This window comes from Triticum aestivum, chromosome 5A (genome assembly GCF_018294505.1).
Source record: "Triticum aestivum cultivar Chinese Spring chromosome 5A, IWGSC CS RefSeq v2.1, whole genome shotgun sequence".
Classification (NCBI taxonomy): Eukaryota; Viridiplantae; Streptophyta; class Magnoliopsida; order Poales; family Poaceae; genus Triticum; species Triticum aestivum.
Genome location: NC_057806.1, coordinates 652,224,901 through 652,239,729, shown reverse-complemented (window position 1 = coordinate 652,239,729; position 14,829 = coordinate 652,224,901). Strand labels below are relative to the sequence as shown.

The 14,829-nt window shown below is 46.2% G+C and overlaps 1 protein-coding gene across 1 annotated transcript; it reads left to right on the top strand.

Moving 5' to 3' along the window:
* Positions 1 to 394: 394 nt before the first annotated feature.
* LOC123108203 (protein synthesis inhibitor II-like) lies at positions 395 to 1,519 on the top strand. The gene has a single exon (XM_044530034.1). It carries the CDS (start codon positions 423 to 425, stop codon positions 1,269 to 1,271), a length of 849 nt encoding a protein of 282 aa, XP_044385969.1. The 5' UTR covers positions 395 to 422; the 3' UTR covers positions 1,272 to 1,519.
* The last annotated feature ends 13,310 nt before the right edge of the window (positions 1,520 to 14,829 follow it).

The following is a 14,829-nucleotide window of genomic DNA, read 5'->3' as shown; positions in this document are numbered from 1 at the left end:
CAGACAATTTTTTTGGGACCGAGGTAATGGAATGAAGTCAAATTAGATGCATTATTAGATTTACTACAATTTAGTGTTGCTTGTCACACCAATCTCACGATCACTTCTGTAAATTTTGCATCTTCCCATCACGTAACATGTATTTGAGGCCAAAGTGCCAGACTTGGTCCACCCTTCTGGAGAAATGTCGCCAGTTCAAGATGCCGCGACCCATTCCACGCTGAATGATGTCGCCAGTTCAATACATCCCAGGCATGACCAGGTGTGCTGTGCTGCAAATCGAAGTTGGCCTTGGCTTCTTCATTGATTCAACTAGCAAGCATATATGCGCGCCTGTTGCCTATAAATTCATCGCCAACTCGTTCTTCTTCGTCCATCCTTCCATCATCGATCTCCCATTACTTTGTCCATCTCATCGAACCATGGCCACCAACCCGCGCTTCGTGGCGTCATTCGACGTGGAGAGCAGCGACAAGTACACCAGCTTCATCGCCGGCATCCGCAGCAGGCTGGCCAACACGAAGCACTACTCCCACGACGTCCCCGTGCTGCCGCCGGCGGACCCGCCCGGCACCCCGCCGCGCCGGTGGTTCCACGTGGTGCTCAGGACGCGGACCAGCACGCTCACGCTCGCCATCCGGGCCGACAACCTCTACCTGGAGGGCTTCCGGAGCAGCAACGGCGCGTGGTGGGAGCTCACCCCCCGCATCATCGCGGGCGCCACCCACCTGGGCTTCGGCGGCACCTACCGCGACCTCCTCGGCGACACGGACAAGCTGGCCGGCGTCGCGCTCGGCCCGCAGCAGATGGCCGAGGCCGTGAACGCGCTCGCCGGGCGCACCGCGGCCGACGCCGGCTCGGGCGCCAAGCAGCAGCAGGCGAGGGAGGCCGTGGTGGCGCTGCTGCTCATGGTGAACGAGGCCGCGCGGTTCCAGACCGTCTCGGGGTTCGTGGCCGGCCTGATGCACCCGAGGGCGGCGAAGAACAAAGGGGCCATCACCGGGGAGATGAAGGCGCAGGTGAACGGGTGGCAGGACCTCTCCGCGGCGCTGCTCAAGACGGATAAATATGAAGAAGAGAAGCCTAATAAACAAGACAAGAAGAAGCCGGAGAAAAAGGGCCCGGAAACGTTCCCGGCGTTTGACAAGATGGGGGTGAAGACGGCGGACCAGGCCGCCGCCACGCTGGGGATCCTGCTGTTCGTCGCCGTGGAGGGCGGGATGGCCAGGGACAAGGCGCTGCAGCTGTTTCGTGGGACTCCAAATTACTAGTAGCTTGGTGTGTACGTGGATTGATTGATGCTTCAGGCCGCAGAAACCCTACTAGCGATTAGCCGATTATACTTTAAGTTTTTTTAACACAAACACAAACGCTTACATACACGCCCACATATTCACCCATATGAACGCACAAACGCATATTCTACCTCTATAAGCATCTTTCAAAGACTAAGCCGGCATACTTTATATCATTTACTACAATCTTGTATGTATTTTCTGCGTACAGTGAATAGTGTTAAATTATATGATTAACTGATTCGAATAAATTATGTTAACTTAATAATCGGACCTACTATTTCGCCCCTATAACCCCGGAAAGCTCGGAGAGAAGAAAAACGTAATCAAACTGCGTGGGAGCTATATCTCGCTTAAAGTGAGATGTACGCTCCACCCGCCTCGCCGGAATGTTTTTCCTGCGCGCTGTAGTACTAGGCCGGCACATTTTCGTGTGTTCGTTCGCTCATTTGTTGTTGCTGGCTGCATTTGCTGCGCTCATTCGCTTGGTTTATTTTTCTTCTCTTTTGTTTTTTCTTCTGTTTTTTGTTCTTTATTTCTTCACCGGTGTTTTTCGTTTTTTGGTTTCATAGTCTCTTTCATGGTTTTAATTGTTTTTGCTTTAATTTTTATTTTTTTCCTTTGTTTCTTTGCCAATTTTACTGTTCTGCATAGTTTTTTTCTTTGGGTTTTTTAGTTATTTATTGTCTTTCTTTATGGTTTTTGTTGGTTTTTTCTTTGTCTTTTTATTTTTAACTTTTGTTTTTATTTTCTTTCTTTCTGAGTATTCACTATTCTCACTCTTTTGCATTGAATATCTTCAATTTTGCCTTTTTTGTAGTTTTACTTTGGTGTCCTTGGTTTCTTTCCTGGGTTTCTTCATTTTTCATTGGTTTTCTTAACTTTTCTTTTGTTTCTTTGTCGTTTATCTTAATTTTATCAACACATGTCAATTTTTTTTCATTACATAATGTACATGTTTAGTTATAGAGAGAATTCCTTATTTGACACTATCTTAAAATCTGCTTCCTTATTTGACACTGAAAAAAAATTCTTCCTTATTTGACACAAGTTCTAAATTTTATTTTCTATATGACATTTTCGTTCATTTTGAGCCTAAATGACACCTGAAAAGACTTTTTTGCCCCTCATGTGGTATGTGTGTGGGGGGCAATAGCGCACACACACAATACCAGTGCGAGGGCAGAAGCACACACGCAGCAACACATACACATGCACCAACACACACACACACGCACACACACACGCAACAACACGCACGCGCACGTGCACACACACACGCACACACACACGCAGCAACACACATGCACGTGCGCACACACGCAGCAACACACACGCAAGCAGCACAGTACACACGCACACACGCAGCAGCAGCACACACGCAGGCATCACATAGGCATGCAACAACACACACACGCGCGCGCACGTACACACGCAGTAGCAAACACAGACGCAACGGCACACATGCAGACACACATGCAGCAGCAGCACACATGTGCGTGTGCACCCACACACGCAACAACACACGCGCGCGCACACACATACCGCATGAGGGGCAAAATCGTTTTTTCAGGTGTCATTTAGGCTCAAAATAGACGGAAATGTGGTATAGGGAATAAAATTTAGGACTAGCGAAGAAAAAAAATTCCAGTGTCAAATAAGGAATCGGATTTTAAAACAGTGTCAAATAAGGAATTTTCTTTTAGTTATACGTGAAACATTTTTACGATATATGTTGAACATTTTATAAATACAAGATGTATTTTTTTTAAACACATGTTTTGAACACTTTTTTGAATACATGATCAAAGAAATTCAAATGCAAGATCAGCATTTTTTAATGGCAACAAAGCTTTTTCTGACAGAATGTACATCCTTCGTATACATCATGAACTTTTTTACATACATGTTTCACATGTTGTAAATATATTCTTATTCTTCTTCTTCTTATTATTATTATTATTATTATTATTATAAAATATATGTCTTGATGTCCACTTTATTTCATATAGTATGTTGTACATATTTTTTTGCATCGGGAACATTTTTAATACATGTTTAGCTTTATTTAAATGGGTGATCGTCATTTTTTCATTTTTCTTCTCGGTTTTATTTTCCCCTCTCCATTTTCGTTTTTTTAACCTTTTTCCGTATAAGCTGTACGTTTTTCGTATATAGCAGGAGAATTTATTATAAACGTTTATCATTTTTGAAATACATGTTTAACATTTTTTAAAATATAATTTTTCAGATCTCCTTTTTTCATAGAGATTGTACTGTTTTATACAATAGGAACATTCTTTTATAAAAAATTAACATCTTTTTACTTATTTTCCGTTTTTCTATGTTTTTATTTATGGTTTTCATTGGTTTCTTTTCCTTTTACTTTTTCCTTTTCTTTTTCTTTTTATTTTCTTTCTTTCGCAATTTTAACTGTTTTCACTCTTTTTCATTGGAGATTTTGAATTTTTTTCCTTTGTATTACTTTGGTTTCGTTGGTTACCTTCCCGGGTTTCTTCATTTTTTTTCTTTCGTTTTCTTCGCTTTTCATTTGTTTCTTTGTTGGTTTTCCTAATTTTATCAACACATGTCTACTTTTTTTCATTACATAATGTACATGTTTAATTACACATGAAAATTTTAAGATACACATTGAACATTTCTCAAATATACGATGTACTTTTTCAAATACATGTTTTGAACACCTTTTTGAATACATGACTACAAATTTTGAAATACATGTTGACCAATATTTTAATGGAAATAAACATTATTCCCACAGAATGTTCATTTTTCGTATGCATCATGAACATTTTTATATAAACATTTAACATTTGATAAATACATAATTAGCATTTATAAAAATATATGTCTTGATATATTTTGATGACTAACTTTTTCACACGGATTGTATATTTTTGTGTGTACATATAAACATATTAGGTATACTCTTTTCAAGTACATGATTAACAATTTTTAGAATGTATTTTTCATGTATACATTTTTTATACATATGAAATTTTTTTGTACACATTTAAAACAAAAATACATGCTTGACAATTTTTAAGTTGAGTTAACCAAGTTGTTGAGATGTAGATATATATGTGTATTTCTTATACAACAAGCCCTTCTCCTTCCATGTATAGTTGAGGACGTGGCTACCCTTTGTACTTATATATACGTGCGTATTGCACCCGATCAATATATTGTGAGTTGCATAATCCTCTATATGGTATCAGCCTAAACTCGATTCCTGCCCTAGCCGCGTCGCCGTTGCTTCCAAGCCGCCGCCGCTAGCCCCTTCGCTACGCCCGCGTCGCAGATTCTTCGCCGCCGCCGTAGCTAGCCTCGCCTCCCGATCCCTCTGCTCGCCTCGCATGCCTCGCCTTCCGCTCGCCTACGCCTCGCCGATCCGCTCGGCTTCCCGCTGCCCCTTTGCCTCGCCTCGCACGCCCGCCTCCCGATCGCCCTGCCCCGCTGCTTCCAAACCACTGCTAGCCACCGAAACCCTAACCCTACCCAGCCAAAACCGAACCAGCAGCCATGTCCGGTTCTGATCTCTCCCACCGCAGCGCCGCCTCCACTCCTCCGGCCGTCCGTCCGCCGAACCCCTTCGACTCCTCCGCCGGCTCCTCTGCTGCCACCCTGCCCGACCCTGCCTACATCCGCGATGTTCCCATCGAACGTCGCGTTCCGGTCATCCTCTCCCACAAAGAGGCGAACTTTTATGCCTGGAAGACATACTTCAATCTCCTCTTCCGTGAGTATAACCTGCAGGATCACATCGACGGCACCGCCAACCTCTTCGTCCTGAACCGCGACGCCGACTGGCTGGCGATCGACACCACCATCATCAGGTGGCTCTTCCTCACCGTGTCCAAGGACATCTTCCACATCATCGTTCGCGACAAGGACGATGCATGCACGGTGTGGAACAAAATCGTTGGCCTCTTCACCGACAACAAGCTCCAACGGATCGTCTTTCTGCAGCAGGAGTTTTTCGGGTGTCACCAAAATGACTCCTCCGTCGATGACTACTGCATGCGCCTCAAGACTCTCTCCGACGAGCTCAACGACATCGGTTTCAAGGTGGGCGATGAGTTGCTACTCTCCACCCTCACCGCCGGCCTCAATGAGGATCTCGGCAACGCCGCCTCCAACCTCACCCTCATGGCGAACCCTACCTACGAGCGCGCGGTGGCATATCTACGTCTCGAGGAACGCCGGTTGAAGCATCTTCGCTCCCGTGCCGTTCACACCGCCTTCACTGCCGGCTACTCACGCGGCGGCCCTGCTCCCATGAGCGCGCCCCCCGGCTTTCCGGGGCCGTACCAGGCGCCCCGACCCGCGGCTTCTCCCGCGCAACATGGCGCCTATGGCGCCCCATACCAGCCGCGGCCTCCGGCTCCCGCGGCTCCAGCGGCTCTTCCTCAACATCCGCCGCAGCAGCAACAGCAGCAGCAGCCGCGCCAGCGGCGCCGTGGCCGTGGCAAAGGCCAGCAGCAGCCGTAGCCGCGCGCTGGGGCTCCCCAACAGCAGCCGACGCCACCTTGGGAGGGGGGGGCCACAACCCCTGGACCGGGTTTGTGCATGCCTACACCATGCCCGTGCCCCGCCCTCCCACTCCGAGTCTCCTCGGGCCCGGACCATCCGTTCATCAGGCTTTCTTCGCCGGCCAGCAACCCGGCCCGGTCGGCCCATAACCCTACTACTCTCCTGCTCCGGTTGGCTATGGCGGGCCACACCCTAGCGCCGGAGTGACTGGCTACGCGGGCTACTAGGCGCCAGTCTCCTACGATCCATATCTCCTTGCTGCACTGCATCAACAGCCTCCGACCGGGGCATATTTCGGTGGTGGTGACTGGTTTATGGACACCGGTGCATCTTCCCATATAGCCGCTTATCCGGGTAACCTCTCTTCCGCGTCTCCTATTCACACTTCCTCTCGTATCATTGTCGGTAATGGTGCTGGTCTTCCTATCACTCATATTGGTTCCAATAGTTTTCCTTCGAACTCTAGACCACTTTATCTCAATAATGTTCTTGTGTCTCCTGAACTTATTCAAAACTTAGTCTGTGTCCGTAAACTTTCTCGTGATAACTCTGTTACTGTGGAATTTGACGAAGTTGGGTTTTCTGTTAAGGACGCCCTCACCCGGATGGTTCTTCACCGTTGTGACAGCCCCGGCGATACGTACTCAGTCCAGCCTCCATCATCCACTCATGCTGGGCCAGTTGCCTTTTCTGTCGGCGTCGATCTTTGGCACGCTCGTCTCGGTCATCCTAGCTCCACTGCTCTTCCTCAAATAGTTAGGGATTTTTCTTTTACATGTAATAAAACGGATGCGCATTCTTGTCACGCATGCCGTCTGGGCAAACATGTTTGCCTTCCCTTTAGTGCTTCATCCACAGTTGCATCGTTACCTTTTGAATTAGTCCATAGTGATGTCTGGACCTCTCCCATTGCTAGTAGGTTTTTCATATTATCTTGTTATTTTGGATGACTATTCTCACTTCGTGTGGACCTTCCCACTGCGTAAGAAGTCCGAAGTTGCTGCCACCCTTACAGCCTTCTACTCTTACGTGTCTACACAATTTGGTCGCCCTATCCGAGCTTTGCAACCTGACAATGGGAAAGAATTCGACAACATCACCATCCGCAATCTTCTCTCCACACATGGCACTATTTTTCTGTTGGGGAACGTAGCATCAATTCAAAATTTTCCTACGTGTCACCAAGATCTATCTATGGAGAAACCAGCAACGAGGGGAAGGAGAATGCATCTACATACCCTTGTAGATCCCTAAGCGGAAGCGTTCAAGAGAACGGGGTTGAAGGAGTCGTACTCGTCGTGATCCAAATCACCGGAGATCCTAGTGCCGAACGAACGGCACCTCCGCGTTCAACACACGTACAACCCGGTGACGTCTCCCATGCCTTGATCCAACAAGGAGAGAGGGAGAGGTTGAGCAAGACTCCATCCAGCAGCAGCACAACGGCGTGGTGGTGGTGGAGGAGCGTGGTACTCCAGCAGGGCTTCGCCAAGCACCGCAAGAGACGAGGAGGGAGAGGGGTAGGGCTGCGCCAAGAAGGAGAGGAACTCGTCTGTGTTGGGCAGCCCAAACCTCAAGTATATATAGGGGAAGGGGAGGGGCTGCGCCCCCACCTAGGGTTCCCTCCCTAGGGGTGGCGGCAGCCCCCAGATCCCATCTAGGTGGCGGCCACAAGGGGGAGAGGGGGAGGCGCACCTGGGGTGGGCCTTAGGGCCCATCTGCCCTAGGGTTTGCCCCCTCCCCTCTTGGAGGCGCCTTGGGCCTTGGTGGGGGGGCGCACCAGCCCACCTGGGGCTGGTCCCCTCCCACACTTGGCCCATGCAGCCCTCCCGGGCTAGTGGCCCCACTTGGTGGACCCCCGGGACCCTCCCGGTGGTCCCGTCACGTTACCGATAAACCCCGAAACCTTTCCGGTGACCAAAACAGGACTTCCCATATATAAATCTTTACCTCCAGACCATTCCGGAACTCCTCGTGACGTCCGGGATCTCATCCGGGACTCCGAACAACATTCGGTAACCACGTATATCTATTCCTTATAACCCTAGCGTCATCGAACCTTAAGTGTGTAGACCCTACGGGTTCGGGAACCATGCAGACATGACCGAGACGTTCTCCGGTCAATAACCAACAGCGGGATCTGGATACCCATGTTGGTCACCACATGTTCCACGATGATCTCATCGGATGAACCACGATGTCAAGGACTTAATCAATCCCGTATACAATTCCCTTTGTCTAGCGGTATGATACTTGCCCGAGATTCGATCGTCGGTATCCCGATACCTTGTTCAATCTCGTTACCGGCAAGTCTCTTTACTCGTTCCGTAACACATCATCCCGTGATCAACTCCTTGATCACATTGTGCACATTACGATGATGTCCTACCGAGTGGGCCCAGAGATACCTCTCCGTCACACGGAGTGACAAATCCCAGTCTCGATTCGTGCCAACCCAACAGACACTTTCGGAGATACCTGTAGTGTACCTTTATAGTCACCCAGTTACGTTGTGACGTTTGGCACACCCAAAGTATTCCTACGGTATCCGGGAGCTGCACAATCTCATGGTCTAAGGAAATGATACTTGATATTAGAAAAGCTTTAGCATACGAACTACACGATCTTTGTGCTAGGCTTAGGATTGGGTCTTGTCCATCACGTCATTCTCCTAATGATGTGATCCCGTTATCAACGTCATCCAATGTCCATGGTCAGGAAACCGTAACCATCTATTGATCAACGAGCGAGTCAACTAGAGGCTTACTAGGGACATGGTGTTGTCTATGTATCCACACATGTATCTGAGTTTCCTATCAATACAATTCTAGCATGGATAATAAACGATTATCATGAACAAGGAAATATAATAATAACCAATTTATTATTGCCTTTAGGGCATATTTCCAACAGTCTCCCACTTGCACTAGAGTCAATAATCCAGTTCACATCGATATGTGATTAACACTCAAGGTCACATCCCCATGTGACTAACACCCAAAGAGTTCTGGGTTTGATCATGTTATGCTTGTGAGAGAGGTTTTAGTCAACGGGTCTGCAACGATCAGATCCGTATGTACTTTGCAAATCTCTAGGTCATATTATAAATGATGCTTCCATGCTCCACTTGGAGCTATTCCAAATGGTTGCTCCACTATACGTATCCGGTTTGCTACTCAGAGTCATTCGGATAGGTGTTAAAGCTTGCATCGATGTAACCCTTTACGCCGAACTCTTTATCACCTCCATAATTGAGAAACATGTCCTTATTACTCCAAGGACAATTTTGATCGCTGTCTAGTGGTCCACTCCTGGATCACCTTTGTACCCTCTTGCCAGACATGTGGCAAGGCACACATCAGGTGCGGTACTCAGCATGGCATACCGTATAGAGCCTATGACAAAAGCATAGGGGAAGACATTCGTCCTTTCTCTTTCTTCTGCCGTGGTCGAGCTTTAAGTCTTAACTTCATACCTTACAACTCAGGCAAGTACTCCTTCTTTGACTGATCCATCTTGAACACCTTCAAGATCATGTCAAGGTATGTGCTCATTTGAAAGTACCATTAAGCGTTTTGATCTATCCTTATAGATCTTGATGCTCAATGTTCAAGTAGCTTAATCCAGGCTTTCCATTGAAAAACACTTTCCAAATAACCCTATATGCTTTCCAGAAATTCTACATCATTTCTGATCCATAATATGTCAACAACATATACTCATCAGAAATTCTATAGTGCTCCCACTCACTTCTTTGGAAATACAAGTTTCTCATAAACTTTGTATACACCCAAAATCTTTGATCATCTCATCAAAGCATACATTCCAACTCCGAGATGCTTACTCCAGTCCTTAGAAGGATTGCTGGAGCTTTGCATACTTATTAGCTTCTTTCAGAATTGACAAAACCTTCCGGTTGTATCACATACAACCTTTCCTCAAGAAAATCGTCGAGGAAACAATGTTTTGACATCCTATCTGCAAGATTTCATAAATAATGCAGTAATCGCTAATATAATTCCAACAGACTCTTAGTATCGCTACGAGTGAGAAAGTCTCATCATAGTCAACTCCTTGAACTTGTCGGAAAAAAAACTTAACGACAAGTCGAGCTTTCTTAATGGTGATACTTACCATCATTGTCCGTCTTCCTTTTAAAATCCATCTGTACTCAACAGCCTTACGACCATCGAGCCGTTCTGCCAAAGTCTACACTTTGTTTTCATACATGGATCCTCTCTCGGATTTTATGGCCTCGAGCCATTTATCGGAATCCGGGCCCACCATCACTTCTCCATGGCTCGTAGGTTCATTGTTGTCTAGCAACATGACTTCCAAGATAGGATCACATACCACTCTGAAGTAGTACACATCCTTGTCATCCCACGAGGTTTGGTAGTGACTTGATCTGAAGTTTCATGATCACTATCATAAGCTTCCACTTCAATTGATGTAGGTGCCACAGGAACAACTTCCTGTGCCCTGCCACACACTAGTTGAAGAGACGGTTCAGTAACCTCATCAAGTCTCCACCATCCTCCCACTCAATTCTTTCGAGAGAAACTTTTCCTCAAGAAAGGACCCGATTCTAGAAACAATCCCTTATTGCTTTCGGTTCTGAGACAGGAGGTATACCCAACTGTTTTGGGTGTCCTATGAAGATGCATTTATCCGCTTTGGGTTCGAGCTTATCAGCCTGAAACTTTTCCACATAAGCGTCGCAGCCCCAAACTTTTAAGAAATGACAGCTTAGGTTTCTCTAAACCATAGTTCATACGGTGTCATCTCATCGGAATTACGTGGTGCCCTATTTAAAGTGAATGTGGTTGTCTCTAATGCCTAACCCATAAACTATCATGGTAATTCGATAAGAGACATCATGGTATGCATCATATCCAATAGGGTGCAGTTATGATGTTTGGACACACCATCACACTATGGTGTTCCAGGCTGTATTAGTTGTGAAACAATTTCCACAATTTCTTAATTCTGTGCCAAACACGTAATTCAGATATTCATCTCTATGATCATATCATAGATCTTTTATCCTCTTGTCACGACGATCTTTCAACTTCACCCTGAAATTACTTGAACCTTTCAATAATTCAGACTCATGATTCATCAAGTAAATATACTCAACATCTACTCAAATCATCTGTGAAGTAAGAACATAACGATATCCACTACATGCCTCAGCACTCATTGGACTGCACACATCAAAATGTATTACTTCCAACAAGTTGCTTTCTAGTTCCATTTTACTGAAAACGAGGCTTTCAGTCATCTTGCCCATGTGGTATGATTTGCATGTCTCAAGTGATTCAAAATCAAGTGAGTCCAAACGGTCCATTTGCATGGAGTTTCTTCATGCATATACACCAATAGACATGGTTCGCATGTCTCAAACTTTTCAAAAACGAGTGAGCCCAAAGATCCATCAACATGGAGCTTCTTCATGCGTTTTATACCGATATGACTTACGTGGCAGTGCCACAAGTAGGTGGTACTATCATTACTATCTTATATCTTTTGGCATGAACATGTGTATCACTACGATCGAGATTCAATAAACCATTCATTTTAGGTGCAAGACCATTGAAGGTATTATTCAAATAAACAGAGTAACCATTACTCTCCTTAAATGAATAACCGTATTGCGATAGACATAATCCAATCATGTCTACGCTCAACGCAAACACCAATCTTGATGGTAGAGGGAGCGTACGATATTTGATCAACCTTGGAAATACTTCCAACACATATCGTCATCTCACCTTTTGGCTAGTCTCCGTTTATTCCGTAGCTTTTATTTCGAGTTACTAACACTTAGCAATCGAACCGGTATCTAATACCTTGGTGCTACTAGGAGTACTATTAAAGTACACATTAACACAATGTATATCCAATATACTTCTATCGACTTTGCCATCCTTCTCATCTACCAAGTATCTAGGGTAATTCTGCTCCAGTGGCTGTTTCCCTTATTACAGAAGCACTTAGTCTCGGGTTTGGGTTCAACCTTGGGTTTCTTCACTAGAGCAGCAGCTGATTTGCCGTTTCATGAAGTATCCCTTCTTGCCCTTGCCCTTCTTGAAACTAGTGGTTTCACCAACCATCAACAATTGATGCTCCTTCTTGATTTCTACTTTTGTGGTGTCAAACATCGTGAATATCTCAAGGATCATCATATATGTCCCTGATATATTATAGTTCATCACGAAGCTCTAGCAGCTTGGTGGTAATGACTTTGGAGAAACATTACTATCTCATCTGGAAGATCAACTCCCACTCGATTCAAATGATTGTTGTACTCAGACAATCTGAGCACAAGCTCAACAATTGAGCTTTTCTCCTTAGTTTGCAGGCTAAGAAAATTGTCGGAGGTCTCATACCTCTTGACGTGGGCACGAGCCTGAAATCCCAATTTCAGCCCTCGAAACATCTCATATGTTTTGCGACGTTTCAAAACGTCTTCGGTGCCTCAATTCTAAACCGTTTAACTGAACTATCACGTAGTTATCAAAATGTGTATGTCAGATGTTCGCAACATCCACAGACGACGTTCGAGGTTCAGCACACTGAGCGGTGCATTAAGGACATAAGCCTTCTATGAAGCAATGAGGACAATCCTCAGTTTACGGACCTAGTCCACATAATTGCTACTACCAACTTTCAACTAAATTTTCTCTAGGAACATATCTAAACAGTAGAACTGAAGCGCGAGCTACGACATAATTTGCGAAGATCTTTTGACTACGTTCAGGATAATTAAGTTCATCTTATGAACTCCCACTCAGATAGATATCCCTCTAGTCATCTAAGTGATTGCATGATCCGAGTCAACTAGGCCGTGTCCGATCATCACGTGAGACGGACTAGTCATCATCGGTGAACATCTTCATGTTGATCGTATCTACCATAGGACTCATGCTCGACCTTTCGGTCTCTTGTGTTCCGAGGCCATGTCTGTACATGCTAGGCTCGTCAAGTCAACCTAAGTGTTTCGCGTGTGTAAATCTGTCTTACACCCGTTGTATGTGAACGTTAGAATCTATCACACCCGATCATCACGTGGTGCTTCGAAACAACAAACTGTCGCAACGGTGCACAGTTAGGGGGAACACCTTCTTGAAATTATTATGAGGGATCATCTTATTTACTACCGTCGTTCTAAGTAAACAAGATGCAAAAACATGATAAACATCACATGCAATCAAATAATAGTGACATGATATGGCCAATATCATATAGCTCCTTTGATCTCCATCTTGGGGCTCCATGATCATCTTGTCACCGGCCTGACACCATGATCTCCATCATCATGATCTCCATCATCGTGTCTCCATGAAGTTGCTCGCCAACTATTACTTCTACTACTATGGCTACCGGTTAGCAATAAAGTAAAGTAATTACATGGCGTTGTTCAATGACACGCAGGTCATACAATTAATAAAGACAACTCCTATGGCTCCTGCCGGTTGTCATACTCATCGACATGCAAGTCGTGATTCCTATTACAAGAACATGATCAATCTCATACATCACATATCATTCATCACATTCTTCTTGGCCATATCACATCACATAGCATACCCTGCAAAAACAAGTTAGACGTCCTCTAATTGTTGTTTGCATGTTTTACGTGGCTGCTATGGGTTTCTAGCAAGAACGTTTCTTACCTACGCAAAACCACAACGTGATATGCCAATTGCTATTTACCCTTCATAAGGACCCTTTTCATTGAATCCGTTCTGACTAAAGTGGGAGAGACAGACACCCGCTAGCCACCTTATGCAACTAGTGCATGTTAGTCGGTGGAACCAGTCTCACGTAAGAGTACGTGTAAGGTCGGTCCGGGCCGCTTCATCCCACAATACCGTTGAAACAAGATTGGACTAGTAACGGTAAGCATATTGAACAAAATCAACGCCCACAACTACTTTGTGTTCTACTCGTGCAAAGAATCTACGCAATAGACCTAGCTCATGATGCCACTGTTGGGCAACGTATCATAAATTCAAAATTTTCCTACGTGTCACCAAGATCTATCTATGGAGAAACCAGCAACGAGGGGAAGGAGAGTGCATCTACATACCCTTGTAGATCACTAAGCGGAAGCATTCAAGAGAACGGGGTTGAAGGAGTCGTACTCGTCGTGATCCAAATCACCGGAGATCCTAGTGCCGAACGGACGGCACCTCCGCATTCAACACACGTACAGCCCGGTGACGTCTCCCATGCCTTGATCCAGCAAGGAGAGAGGGAGAGGTTGAGGAAGACTCCATCCAGCAGCAGCACAACGGCGTGGTGGTGGTGGAGGAGCGTGGTACTCCAGCAGGGCTTCGCCAAGCACCGCAAGAGACGAGGAGGGAAAGGGGTAGGGCTGCGCCAAGAAGGAGAGGAACTCGTGTGTGTTGGGCAGCCCAAACCTGAAGTATATATAGGGGAAGGGGAGGGGCTGCGCCCCCACCTAGGGTTCCCTCCCTAGGGGTGGCGGCAGCCCCCAGATCCCATCTGGGTGGCGGCCACAAGGGGGAGAGGGGGAGGCGCACCTGGGGTGGGCCTTAGGGCCCATCTGCCCTAGGGTTTGCTCCCCTCCCCTCTTGGAGGCGCCTTGGGCCTTGGTGGGGGGCGCACCAGCCCACCTGGGGCTGGTCCCCTCCCACACTTGGCCCATGCAGCCCTCCGGGGCTAGTGGCCCCACTTGGTGGACCCCCGGGACCCTCCCGGTGGTCCCGATACATTATCGATAAACCCCGAAACCTTTCCAACGACCAAAATAGGACTTCCCATATATAAATCTTTACCTCCGGACCATTCCGGAACTCCTCGTGACGTCCGGGATCTCATACGGGACTCCGAACAACATTCGGTAACCACGCATATCTATTCCTTATAACCCTAGCGTCATCGAACCTTAAGTGTGTAGACCCTACGGGTTCGGGAACCATGCAGACATGACCGAGACGTTTATCCAGTC

What these genes read in the sequence shown, in the direction of transcription:
- LOC123108203 (XM_044530034.1), top strand. Translation starts at nt 423, where the DNA reads ATGGCCACCAACCCGCGCTTCGTGGCGTCATTCGACGTGGAGAGCAGC.